Source organism: Alosa alosa, chromosome 1 (genome assembly GCF_017589495.1).
Source record: "Alosa alosa isolate M-15738 ecotype Scorff River chromosome 1, AALO_Geno_1.1, whole genome shotgun sequence".
Classification (NCBI taxonomy): domain Eukaryota; kingdom Metazoa; phylum Chordata; class Actinopteri; order Clupeiformes; family Clupeidae; genus Alosa; species Alosa alosa.
The window spans coordinates 30,152,466-30,167,002 of NC_063189.1; the positions used below are offsets into that span (position 1 = coordinate 30,152,466).

A 14,537-nucleotide genomic window follows, 5' to 3' on the forward strand; every position below is an offset into this window, starting at 1 on the left:
CACTCTCACACACAGCCCTTTTTCCTCAGGCTAACAGGTGGACTTAGTGATTTACTGAGACTGCAGAGGATGTGTGTGGTTGCCACTCTCAGATTTAATAACACATTCATTAATATGCTGTGTAGATAATGATGTTTAGCGAATAGGCTTATTTGTTAAGTATCTGATTTTCTAGCTGTGACTCTGCTGTTAAATCCTCCATATTCATTGACATTTTGACTTTATAAAATCTAAGGAAATCTATAGGAATTCCTTGATAAATATTTCAAGGAATCTTTCTAAAGGAAATCTATCAAGTGCAAACGCCTTCCCTTGGTTTGATTGATAGGACAGTAAATAATGCTAAGCAATGCTACCACCTTAACAGGGCAAGTAGCCTTCAACTTTGCTACAGGTGATCTTCACAGATGACCTCTCAAAGCTACCCAGCAGTATGTGCCTTATACCAACCGATTAAGATTAGCAGCAAAGCTGGCAAATAGAATGTGAATTCATATCTTGGATCATTTTGATCATCTGACATTAAACTTGCTGTAAGTGCATACAACTGTGTCCTGTCAATGGCAACTCTGGCCTGCTGGGTTGCTTGGTCCCCCTCATTGCTGCATGCTGTTATATTGTTCAGTTCTTCTCAATGAAAAAAAAGGCTGATTTGAAGAAAATTGAAAAAGGTTACCCAGCATAATAAATGTGAGGTAGGCTAGAATTAACGTTATAAATATTGTATGAAGGCAGCAATAATAATGCTGTCCGATCATTAACATATGTTTGTAACCCAGTTAGGCCTAAATTATATTGGCAGTTGTTGGGATGATGTACAAAAGAAATCATGGAAGTTGACAAGAATAAAAAGAATAAGATGGTTTATATGTGCAAAATACATGAAACAATAATTTTAGAAAGCACCTCTAAACTGACCTATAGTCAGACATATTTATGTCTGCTTAAAAGAAATCTTGAGATTTGTTTAACCTGTGGTGTGCAGTGCTTGTTACCAAGTGATTGCTTATCTTCCTTGATCATAGATGTCTGGTGACGTCCTTGGTAAGCACAAGCCTTAGCATTACTAGTGCTTCTGATTTGGCAGCCCTCTAAACAACCAGGTTTATGTGTATTGGCCTTTATTTCTCTAGTTTCCACAAAGAGGTGTTGAAGACTTACATTTTCAGAAATCATGTGACCCATTTGAAACACAAAAGGTGGATGACTCATCAGAGCCACCTGCTTCATTCTTTAAGCTTCTCTCTTTTGTTTTGATGTGCTGTGCAACAGGTAAGCTTAATCATTTTGATGGTGCTTCCAAAGTACTTTTGAGCTTATTACTATACACTGGTCTCTTGAGGTCAGTGGTGCTGTGGAGCAACTGGTGATATTTATTTCCTATATATCAATATTAATTAAAATAGTCTAAGTATGCAAATATTTCCACTACACTGTGAACATTCATATAGGTTATATTGTCTGTCATGGCAATGGCTTTTCATAGATGAGTGGTAGTGGACCCTGTAACTTGGCTGGCTTGAGTTAAAAGGCCCATCAGTCAAACAGCTCTGCCAACAGTAAGCCCATAAAACAAGCTGTAGAGTCTGCTTAATTCTTCCCAGGGCCATAAATAGTTCTTTATTAATGGAGCATCAGTAGAATGGCTTTTGTCATGGGATCAAATCTTTTGATCTTTGCTACCTGTGTGACAAACAAGATGCTGACCAAAGTTTAAGAGCTAGGGCTAGCCACTTGTCGTTCAGAATGAATGATGCATAAGATAAAAGATGGAATTACTCCTGTCAAAAGCCTATTTTTCAACAAGGTCAAAAATGATTTGTGATATGTCTCTGGGTTGCCACTCATACAGAGGGACTGTTCACACAGTGGGACGCCTGGCTCCTCCACACGGGCCAACAAGATTCCTTAATACTGCAAACTGATTTGCATGCTCACACCATTTTCTCTGCCGTTGGTCATTACTACAGAAAGTGAGAGCCTACTATTGAAACTTCTAGGTACACGACCAACTGAATCCTTGAATCCTATTGTGTTTCATTGAAGGATGGAGCACCCATGCCTCCTCTATAAATCTTTTCTCCCAGGCAGTATTCTCTGCTCAAGGTGGAGTTAATTTTTGTATTCTTCCCAAGGCCACCCATTTTCAGATCCTGTAACACATTCTTGTCTGCAGTCCTACATTATGTGCGAGTGCCTCTCTTTTTGTGTGTGTATGTGAGTGAGTATGTGCGTGTAAGCTAATGTGTGTACAGTATGTGGGCGTGATGTACAAACTCTACCTTGTAGGAAAAAACTCATATTTAAGTATTCATAAATTCTTTGAACCGCTACACGAGACATTGATTTTTTATTTAATTTAATTTAAAGCAGCTATTTTTATTTCTTTCAATTTCTTTTTATGCAGCCTGATGTTAAAATGTGCCAAACTATTTCCCTCTTTCCCTTGCCATGATGATTCCATGATTTTCAATATGTCTAAAGAAAATTCAGTTGCCATGGTGACTCCCCAGCCTCAGAACTCTCTGCCATTTAGCTTAAACATCATCCTTTCATTCTTCAAGGTTATGGTGAAAGATATCGTTTCCACTCCCACCTTCCTCTCTCCATCTCCTCTCATTTCGTTCTAAATCACTCCCAAATGAATATGTGAGGTACTGTCTGAAAATTAACTTAAAGATAAGTGTTTTTTGTTTGGTTGGTAGGTTGAGATCACAACATAATTAGGCTATTTTTCATTCAACCATATCCCTTGAATTTCATCGAGCAAATCATGTTGTAATACAGGAGAGGATACCTCTTAAAACTATTATTTCTTTAACAAGTATTGCTTGAAAAATATTTGAAAACAGGTTGTTTTTCTCTTGTTCAAAGCTAGTTCCTTGCTAATTTTCTTTTCTTGACTGGTTTGGGGTGACATTCTGTAATCTGGTAGATATGTGAAGAATCCTTCGTACAATAATTCCTGAAAACTGAATGGAAAAAAGATAAACAAGTAACAAAGAAAAAGTACCCTCTACAGTACCCTCCAGAATTATTGGCACCCCATGCTAAAGTTGACTGTGTGTGTGTGTATTTATGTATGTATGTGTATGTAGAGTACCCTCCAGAATTATTTACCCATGCTAAAGTTGACTAAAATCTGGTATAAAAAATAATCTGTTGGTGATTTATAGTAATCTCAAAATGAAAACAAATAGGAAAAATCCAACCTTGAAAGGAAGCAAATGTTTTGAGAAAAAGGAAAATATCATAAAGAAATAAATATTTTTACAAAAACACGTCACAACCTGCTTATAATACCTTCTTAAAGGAGGATTCCGGTGTGATATTGACCTAAAGTGTGTTGAAACATGATACCGAGTGTGAACGTATGTCTCATGGCCAATCTCGGCTTGTCCCCTGCACTCCAAAATCTGGCGCTAGTTAGCCGATGCTACCAACAGCTTTTTCAATGGTGGTGCTTCGGCATCGGGCTAGCCATGCAAATAAATCACTGTTTTACACCATTTACGAGGCTCAATGTATCTCCACACTTCATTGGTAGACTTCCGAGGGCCCTGACATTTAAAACGAGACATCCGTGGAAATGCATGGATTCCAGTTGCTGCTACTGGAAGAAACTGGAATCCATGCATTTCCACTGAATTATTTTTGGAATCTGATCCCTTATCATACCTGTTCATTCTTACTCGTCGCTCGACTTATCATGACTAAATTCAAGATGGCTGCAAACGCTAAACTTCGTCAAGATACTGTCTGTATAAATCGTCTTGTAAGTAAACTACCAGTGCTTTTTCAAAGTTCTCAATGTCTTGTTTTAAATGTCAGTGCCCTCGGAAGTGCCCCCTAAGATGACACCTTTGTCTGTAACTCTCCAATAGTGGTCCTTATGGAATTTTTTGCCTATCTTACCATCCTCCATACTGTACGTGGGGGCGAGATAACGATGGGTCTTTGTCCAAGCATGTGTGTTACATTTCCAGTTGATTAGAACCTTTTAATCATTGTTTTAACTGTAAATATAGGCATTTTCAATGAAGTACCTAGTTTTTATAGACATTCACTTACAAATGTCAACACATTTTTTTTTTTAATTTAAATTTAGTGTGTTTTCTTGTCTTTCTGATGTTGAAAAATGACAAGAGGATTTAGCCTCTGTGTCACTTTATTTTCATACCTTAGTAAAAAACAAAGTAATGAACTACCTCTGAAAGTTCACAGAGACTCTGATTAACTTAACAAAGTTGAAATTAGATAGGGAAACGGTTCTGTTTTGTATGCAATATTTTCTAGGGGTGCCAATAATTGTGAGCAACGTGTTTTCGTTAAAAATATTTATTTCTTTATGAGATTTTCTTTTTTCTCAGAATATTTTTTTTCCCTTCAAGGGTGGATTTTTCCTTGTTGTTTTCATTGTAAGAGTACAATGAATCATCAAAAGATTATTTGTATGCCTGTTTTTAGTCAACATTACCAAAGGTGCCAATAATTCTGGAGGGTAGGCTACTGTCTCTGCAGTACTTCTCCAGCACATTGTCCCTGATGGCGTTACTTAGCAACATGGTGATCCATGAAGTCTGAAAGGGGAAAGAAAAACACCTTGATTAGATGTAGGCTACCTTATGACACATATAGGCTAAGAAATACAGTGAAATATATCATGTGTATTCTGTTAGGTAGCCTACTGAAGATGTTGTAATTAACCAATGCATAATACTAAAGGCACTTACAGTTATAGTAGGCTAATCATCTATGTTTGTCTAATGCCTTTATCCTAGTATTTGAACTGCATCACTATTACATGATTCTGATATGATAGCCTAATGATCTTAGGACTGAATATGAAAATGGCCTATACAGGCTGACACCATCACACTTGTTCCTTAAGCAATCCCCTATGCATGAATAACGTTGTTTCTTGATAATTTCTTGTGAGTCCTCCTATATTGAGAATTAGCCTATTACCTCTCACGGATGACATCACCCGAGGATCAGAAAAAAAAAATATTTTCAGCCCATTTACAGGGTGTTTAAAGCGACATAGTCTGACAATTCAGCACCATGGACAAGGTCTGCCATCAACCGCGGCTATGGGCCGACCGGTGTTAGTTTGATGTTTCAAATGTCACTTTCTCAGTCACGTTCAGTATAAGACTGAAGACAGTGAAAATGTGATTAGAATGACATGCAGGAGGTTTGAAGGACCAACTGAAATCGCAACAGTAGGCTAGGCTGTATTCAAAGGTATAGCAAGTGGTTCTCAGCATTTATAGCATACGTCTACTATTTGTGTTCGGCTACGTGTAGCCTACATTCAATTTCATGTTACGTGATCCTGGCAACTGGTTGTTCGTCTTGTTTGTCCAAAGCATGCCATTGCCAGGCCGGCACGTTTTGATTCATCACAACAACATCTAGGTCCATGCGGGGTCAAGGAGATGGCATGAAATTAGGCTACTCTTTCTCAGAAGTGTCTCCCTCTGTCATAGTATGTTTGTACTGAGACTGTTGAAAGTTGTTTGTTCTTACAGTAGCCTAGGCTAATTAAATGACAAACTGCTTGGGACCATTGAAGGTCATCCAAACCTTTCGAAATTCTTAGATTCTTCTAATTCTTGGACTGAATTCTATTACCGTAGCAAGGCACTCACGTTGAGGACATAAGCTATTTGTATGCATGGACTGGACAAGTATATGCTTTCCACCTGTCTTTTCAACTGACTTGAGAGGTGGGGTAGTTTGTTCCATGAGGGAGTTCGTGCGCGCGCACTTGTGTTGGCTGTGTCACAGCGCGGAGCTAACCTGCGGGAAGGGTGGTGCGGCAGGAGAGATGCGGAATTACTGACATCTGTGCGGAGTGCCAGCCTCATGCATTCAGCAATCTAAGACTTCTTTAAATAGATACTTTTATTGAAACTTTGGGAGGACCTCAAAATACAAGGTAAGCTGAGTCCACCTACACCAAATATTTTGTGATAAGTTTAGTAATCTACGGTTTTTACGGGATTTAGAGTAACGCATGAATGCATCATATTTAACTCCATGTTGTCATCAAAATACATGCATACAATCGTTTACACTATAGCCTACATTTGATCCGGTAACTTGTGTATATTGATTATATTTTGTCATTGTGTGTTTCTTTTGTCTGTTGTGGAAACATATGAGAAGAATGGGGAGCGATGCGGTGCAGATAGTTAAAGAGGACAAGTGTGCAACAGTTCACTCTGAAGAGTGTTTGCCAAACTTCACGTGGCAGCCTGATATCTACAATGACACACCCAATGGAACCTGGCCGGCCGAGCCAGAGGCTATGTCTCCAATCATCCCCATAATAACGGCGCTGTACTCCGTAGTGTTCGTGGTGGGGTTGGTGGGCAACTGTTTTGTAATGTATGTCATCATCAGGTAAGACAACCATCTGTGCTATAGACATTTTCAGTCACAAAAAGTTACTAACTTTGTACAGCCATTCTGTGCAGAGTTTGACATGCATGGTCTACCGGCTCATGTCGAATTGCTCACACAGGCAACAGAGCATAGACACATTGGAAACAATAAATTTAAGGTACAAAGAAACGTTTTATTTTTGAATTATTGTAAATTGTACGCTTAGTTGTGAGGGTTTTTTTCTCAGAGATGCACTGAATCCTGTTGGAGGAATAATGGAACTTGAAAGGCTCGGACAATGCGTTGAAGCACCAATAACAAATCCTCCATCCTAAAAGCTCATATATTTTCCCTTCATAATGCATTTGTAGTTACTTTGGCGTCCCCGTGTGGATTGTTAGTAAAGGACTCTCAGTCAACTAATTTGATAGTGCAGGCGATATAGTTGTATGAACATGCAGTTCAGTACAAGAACGTGCAGTACAAGAATAATACAATATATAATATGTGTTGAAATCTTTGGTAACCTGACCTGTTTTACCTGTATACAATTCACTGATAAAATCTTTAGTGCAAATGTCTATTCATTGCCAGATACACAAAGATGAAGACAGCCACCAATATCTACATCTTCAACCTGGCCATGGCAGACGCTTTGGTCACCACCACCATGCCATTCCAGAGCACTGACTACCTTCTTAACTCATGGCCTTTTGGTGAAGTGGTCTGTAAAGTCTTCATCTCAATCGACTACTACAACATGTTCACCAGTATCTTCACGCTCACAATGATGAGTGTGGACCGCTACGTGGCGGTGTGCCACCCGGTGAAGGCCTTGGACTTCCGGACACCCGTCAAGGCCAAGATCATCAACATCTTCATCTGGGTGCTCTCCTCTGCTGCAGGCATCCCTGCCCTGATTCTGGGAAGCACTCAGACCAATAATGGTACTACTGTTAGCCTGCTCACCACACACTCTTACCTCTGCACACTTATTGTATGCAAAGTTTGCACATATTTTTGTACCTTACAAGGCAAATCTTGAGCGCCTTCCCTCTTTATGTTACTTTGGTTTGTAACACAGTTGGATTATGGTGCATTGTGTTGTGCATGAGTTCATTAGGCCTATTTACTTGTGACTGTTCTGTTTACTTTGGTTTCTTTGGTAACAGTCTCCTAAGAGAGGTTCCTGTAGTTTAGGTAAAAAAAACATATCTTTCTCCTTGACTCCAGGGATGCGGCATAAATGTCCTTGCAGTTAATTTAATAAAAATTGATGATCCAATATGTGTTGTCACTCTTTCCAGGCACAACAGAGTGTGCCCTGCAGTTCCCCGACCCATACATCTACTGGGACACTCTGATGAAGATCTGTGTCTTCATCTTTCGGGTTCGTAGCACCCCTCCTTATCATCACTGTCTGCTACACGCTGATGGTGCTGCGTCTGAAGAGCGTGCGCCTGCTGTCGGGCTCGCGGGAGAAGGACCGCAACCTGCGGCGCATCACACGCCTGGTGCTGGTGGTGGTGGCTGTGTTCGTCATCTGCTGGACGCCCATCCACATCTTCATCCTTGTCAAGGCGCTCCTTCCAGGCGTGCCCGAGACCACCGACGTCATGGCCGCCTACTTCTTCTGTGTAGCTTTGGGCTACACCAACAGCAGCCTCAACCCCATCCTCTACGCCTTCCTGGACGAGAACTTCAAGCGCTGCTTCCGTGACTTCTGCTGCCCAGGTAGAGGGCGTGGGGTGGGGGAGGGGGTCCATGGGGTGAGCCGGGTCAGGAGCACTCTGAGGGAGCATGCCTGCACTGCGGGAGGCCATGACGAGGGGGGAGGCCAAGGCCGGCCCGTATGACTAGCTGTGGAACTGGATTCCCTCCAGTCACACGGAGGGAGAGAGGACTCCAATGACTTGGGTTTGACACAGATCACTTCTGCCATCTGATGGCTTACAGAGAGGGGTGGGAGTGTGAGGTGTGTGTGTGTGTGTGTGGGCGGGAGGCTTAAGAAGGGGCGTCTTTCAATGTAGATTGCAGAGACGTGTACTATGTGAAATAAAATGCCCACATATATGACAACTTATCTTAATGACCTATGACTTTATCTTAGCCCTCTAGTATTGAGACTCTCAATGAATATCAAAATGCTAATGAACCAATGATTAAATATAATAGAAGGAAAAACCTACATCCCTGTTTTCTGTGAGATGTAGTGCCTTATGAAGTGAATTTGTGAACATGAAGTGAACTTATGAAGTATTGGAAATAGAAAAAAAAAACTTCAGCCATAAAATACATAGGCCTTCAGAGAATTTTCTCATGTACGCCCAACAATGTAGGTTGGCGAGGTACTATCAGAGAAAACTTTTATCATTTAAAGATCAGTTGGGTTTGACAGAATACATATTCTCAGGAACCAATGACCTGATCACATACTGAAACAGTAATGTTGTTAGCAGATGTATACATCTGCTTTTTATTGTTTTTTTGTTGTGTGTCACAAGGCAACCTTAGGGACTTATGGCTTTGAATATTCTATCATAATGACTGCTGACATTCTAATACATCTATACATCTAATACATATATTCTTTACAGTGTGCCCAAGGTGCTTTTTCCATTACATTAAGGAGAGCAGAGTATAAGATATTTTCACTGAAAAGACATAGATCTTCAAAAAATATTCTACATTATGTGCCAAGTGTCTGATCATGTACTGCTGCATTTGCACAATATTAGGAACAGACAGGTGATATGAAGTATGTTTTTGACATGACATAAGTGGAAATCACCCATGATTCAAGCATGTAAATGAATGCAATGTGACATTTGATTTGACATTGTGCTATTGCTACTATACTTCTGAAGGTGTACCAGTCTCTTGTTCTAAAATAATGCACAATACCAGCACAAGTAATACCTCCACATACAAAGTTCAATTGTCACCATCACCATCAATGATGTACTGACAGTAATTTCAGATATGTATGCCTTGCGTGCCTTGTGCAAGTTATATTAGTAAATATTTATTTATACTGTATACTTCTGCTTATAGGAAGGAGTACGTTTCTAAGGTACCTCCAGATGTATTGTATGTGATGGAAAGTCTGTGTTTATGCTTCATGTATTTGCATTTGTGATAGGACAGTGTATTGATAATATTTACAATGTGTGCCTCAAGGTCAATCTTGTAGGATATGTGCCAAACACATCATTAATATAATCTGAAATAGGACAAAATAAGCATGTGGATTTACTGAATGTACGTATACGTGAATGTCCCAGCTGTTGTTTTATTGGATACTACACCTATTTTGAACCTGACCTGTATTATTTAAGCTATGAATAAACAGCTACTTAATATGGGCCAATTAGTGTTTATTACATTGCATGATATGTAGGTCTAGGTGACAACATGAAATACATAACATAAAGAAACACTACATGTTCCTCAAGCACAGCCAATGCTTAAACATACACATTTTAAGTTCAGAGATATGAATTACAGAGACCGATGATTAAAATTTAAATATTTATAGGGGTTTATTTTTTGCCATATTTAGGTGAATCATAGGTCACCTTAGTTACAGAAACAACTGTCACACATTGGCTACAAGTCTTATATTGTTTGTAGGCCTAGTGTAGAAATGCACAAATTATTCCCTATTGAAATCTGAGGATATGCCAAAGCATATTCACTTCGTTCAAATCATATGTGATTCATATGTTTTATTATTGTGACGCACCCAAATAGGTGACCACAAGGTGTTGTGGTTTATTTACTGCATTTGTATTTTTATATTATTCATCTAGAACGGCACTATGCCTAGTAGGACTTTTATTTTTCAATATTATATTATTACTGTATTTTTATATTATTACTCTAGAACGGCCTAGTGCCTAGTAGGAACATAAGAGTGTGACACGGGAGGTGCAGTTGCGTCTGGGTTGCTATGGGAGCGGACCACCGCTTTGCCCTCAGATGCACCAGAGAATGTCTAATAAAGGCCTCATTACAGAAACTTCCTAACTCTGAAATCCTATCTTATCTCAGTTTAGGATGGCATTTAGGATTTTTGGTATTTCAGAAACATGTTTCCTAACTGCATTTAGAAAAAAAATCCTATCTTAACTTAAGATAGGAATTTAGCCATTACAGAACCAACCTAACTCCAGAATTTCCTAACTTAGGAATCCTAACTTAGGATGGCACATACCCTGTCCTAAATGCAAAATAACTGCCAAAACTGACTGCAACAGTATTGTTGAGTTGTTGCCTAGCCTATGACAAGATGATGAATATGACTGTATAGGGACACCATTAAGCATTTTTTTCACTAAATAAGTTAATTAAGTGAAAACTTAAAAATGTAGGCCTATAAGCTATGTGTTTTAAAACATTTATAACATTTATAACAAATAAATATTAATCATTATAACAGAATATTAGACTATTATTTATTATTATAAATATGTTTTTTGTTTTTCATCTTTTTATCCTGCACATCAAATGAATCAATATTGACACACTCTCTTGCATCCTACATAGGCCTAACCTAGGCCTATTTCTCTGATATTATGGTTTGTCCATCTTGAGCAACCAACTGTCAAATATTCTTTAGAACACCATCTTTGCAATCTGACATTTTAATCATAGATACGATGATCTTGTATGTCAAGTGATTGAAAACCGTGATTTTGTAGCACCGTCGAAAACACGTTCACTTCCACTTCACCAGCAGTAGGCAACACACACACTGTGCCTGATCTGCCGCAACCTAGCAGCACACATTACATTGCTTTCCCATCAATCACCACCACCAGTACCACAATGCAGGGCACACAACAGCATACCGCACCTGGCATTCCACCTTCCAGCAACACCACCACACTGTATGCTACACAACAGTACACTGCTTCTAACCTGCCATTTTCCAGCAACACCACCACACGGAATGCTGCACAACAGCACACTGCACCTGGTCTGTCATCCACCAGCAACATGCAGTACACTGTCTTTCCATCCGGCACCACCACCACCTAGTATGGTACACAGCAACCCACTGGCCACAGCACACACATAGGCCAGTCTCCAACCACAGCCACTAACATCAAAGCGTTCACAAAGAGAGTTCAAGGTGAGTGAATGTGAGAAAAGAGCCAACTGTGCCAGGCGTCAGCCACAGGAGCACAAGCCATTTTCATCGGTCTCCTGCACAAAGCTCTTGGCGTGAGAGAAGAGCAGGCCGACGCCATGGTCAACTTTATACAAGTCAAAGAACCACCAGGCTACAGTATGGCCACCTTAAGAGTCAGCAGAGACAATGTCCTCATTCCACCTGGGAAAACAACACATGTGCGATGCAGACACAGATGCAGCTCAGTGTTGGAGAGGGCCTGCTAGAGATCAGTCCGGGCAGATGGCATTTTGTTAGTGTTCCAGTCTCCAACCACACAAAGCATGAGGTCATCCTGCCAAAAAGAACTCAGCTAGGCTCCATCCAGCACATTGTGAAGGTCCTTGAGGTAGGCAAAGAAGTCGAGCCAGCTAAAGCATCACCAGTGAGGGCTGAAGTGAGCACTGTCATTGCTCCTAGCGCCTCCCCTTCCAACCTCTGGCATCCACCTGTTGACCTCAGCCACCTCAGTGCCGAACAGCAAGAGGTACTTGGGACAATGCTGTAGGAGTCTACTGCATTTGCCCAAGACAGCAACGACATTGGGTATATACCCTCTCTCAATATGTCAATCCGCCCCAAAGATGACATCCCTGTTCAGAGAGCTTATGCGTCAGTCCCAAAGCCACTTTACATGGAAGTCAAAGAATACATACAGGAGCTACTGTTGAAAGGATGGATTGTCAAGTCCCAGTCACCATATGCTGCACCGATTATCTGTGTGAGGAAAAAGGATGGATCACTTCGCCTGTGCATCGACTACCGGCTCCTCAACAAAAAGACGGTTCCAGACCGACACCCACTCCCAGGCATACAGGACTTGATTGACTCCTTCGGAGGCTATAGCTGGTTTTCCATCTTAGACCAAGGCAAAGCTTACCACCAAGGCTTCATTGCTGAGTGATCAAGGCATCTGACTGCGTTCACGACACCATGGGGTCTGTATGAGTGGGTTAGAATCCCTTTTGGGTTGTCCAATGCACCAGCAGCTTTCCAACGGAGCATGGAGGAAATGCTTGACACACTCAGAGATGACTGTTGCATACCTTACCTGGATGATGTCCTCTGTTTTTCCAAGTCCTTTGAAGACCATGTTGAGATGCTGCGTCGTGTCCTCCAAGTGCTGCAACGCCACGATGTGAAGCTGAGGCCAGAGAAGCTCAGAAAGAGAAGGTGGTAGAATAAGAATTTATTGATGTAGGTAGTTACTTCAATTAACCAAGATATAGAATAATTGGATTATTTTCTTACACATAGTGGCCATATTGGAATCTTACCAGATTATACTTGATGCCTCATATATTATTGAGGTTGTCATGTGATAAAATGACTGTTCAAACTTTGAAATTGTTTTTGAATGATATTTCTATCATCAATAACAATAGAGATGGTCTATATTTCACATTTGGTCTCCGCCATATTGGATTTCAAAATGGCCAACATCAAGTTTGTTTGGAAATCATGTCAATAGCTTCCTTGACCCTAAAAATTGAGTGTTAGAACACAAGATAAAAAATACTTTTTATCTTGTTTAATTTTGAAGTTGTATCAACAATTCTATTAAGAATGGCAGGCATATTTGAATTCATGATGGCGGCCACTAGGGGGCGCTATATGTTGGGGTCCATTTCAATTTTTGATCACTAGGGGTAGTAGTATAACTGTGCCAAGTTTCATGCTTTCTGCAAAAACTGAACGATTCCGATGCTTAGCCGCTGTACTAATAGTGCTGGCCTGATGGGTCGCCTATTTACGCCGTTTCAATGGCACATGAACGGTTAGACTGAGAATTCTCGTCATGAAATTAAAATTCCACTGGAGCTCCAAGCGGTTGTGTAGCCTACACAGTGTATGACCTATGGTGTGGGTGACACATACACGCAAGGGTATTTGTCATACCGACGGTAGGGGGAGTTCCGATAACTTCTAACTCCGACAATTGCTAAGCGTTGTGAGCTCCAGTAGCCTACACTGTTTTTTCATAAAGTTTGATGAGTATAAATACGTTCACCCACTGCTTTTATGAAACACATATTAATGATGTTTGATGAATATGGATAAATACACACTGGTCATAAGACATGATTATTTTGAAGGAATACGAGTAGGCTATAAATAAATAGATAGGCCTATGTTGATACAAGGAATAGTATTTTGTAAAGTATGAAGACGTATGTTAAGAAACACAGTTTTGATACAACAGTTATCCTGAAGTAATGAATGTAAATATACAAAGCTATGACACTGGAATGAATGTTTGTTATCTGAATCATTTCCGTAATGTAGCCTAGTGCCTTTGATATTGCTGTTTTTTATGTATATTTAAACGGGTTAAGTGTTTTATAGTATTGAACTGAATCTTTATGTGCTATTCTCTGACTTTTGCTACTTTAGAATTCAATTCGGTATGAATGGTTATAGTCAGGTGGTTTGCTACAGGTAGCCTGTAGGCTATAAATACAATGGAATGTCCATGTTATTGCACTATTCAGCCATAGTGGCCTATTTCTCACAGGTGTAAAGACAAAAAATGTGAATGTATGAATGTGTTTTTGGGATACATGAGCATATGTATGTGATGAATGTATTGAGATACATAAATGTAATGTTAAATAACATGTTACTGTTGAAACAGACTTATCAGAGAATTATTGCACATAGCCTACTTTGATATGATTGCTAGTAAATAAAATATGCACTTTGGATAAAAAACTGACTAGAAACAGCCTGTGTCATCTCCTTGTTTTTCCACCTTTTCACAGGTACATTATCTTTATTACTGCTGGTACCACTGTTGGGACCCGTAATATTATTATTATTAGTAGTAGTATTATTAGTATTATTCAGTTAACTGGAACAGCCACAAGGTCACTGAAACAGATACAGCCCAATCAATCTAAACACTACATAGGCCGTTTTTGACCAATGGCATCACGTTGGTTCACTGTTTCCGGGTTACCATATCGAT

At 39.9% G+C, this 14,537-nt stretch overlaps 1 protein-coding gene across 1 annotated transcript; it reads left to right on the forward strand.

The window, feature by feature from the left end:
- The first annotated feature begins 5,803 nt into the window (after positions 1 to 5,803).
- oprk1 (opioid receptor, kappa 1) lies at positions 5,804 to 9,758 on the forward strand. Its single transcript, XM_048249348.1, is given in 5 exon segments — positions 5,804 to 5,944; positions 6,175 to 6,411; positions 6,988 to 7,340; positions 7,701 to 7,777; positions 7,779 to 9,758. Coding segments are annotated over 4 exon segments (1,137 nt in total). The 5' UTR covers positions 5,804 to 5,944; position 6,175; the 3' UTR covers positions 8,250 to 9,758.
- The last annotated feature ends 4,779 nt before the right edge of the window (positions 9,759 to 14,537 follow it).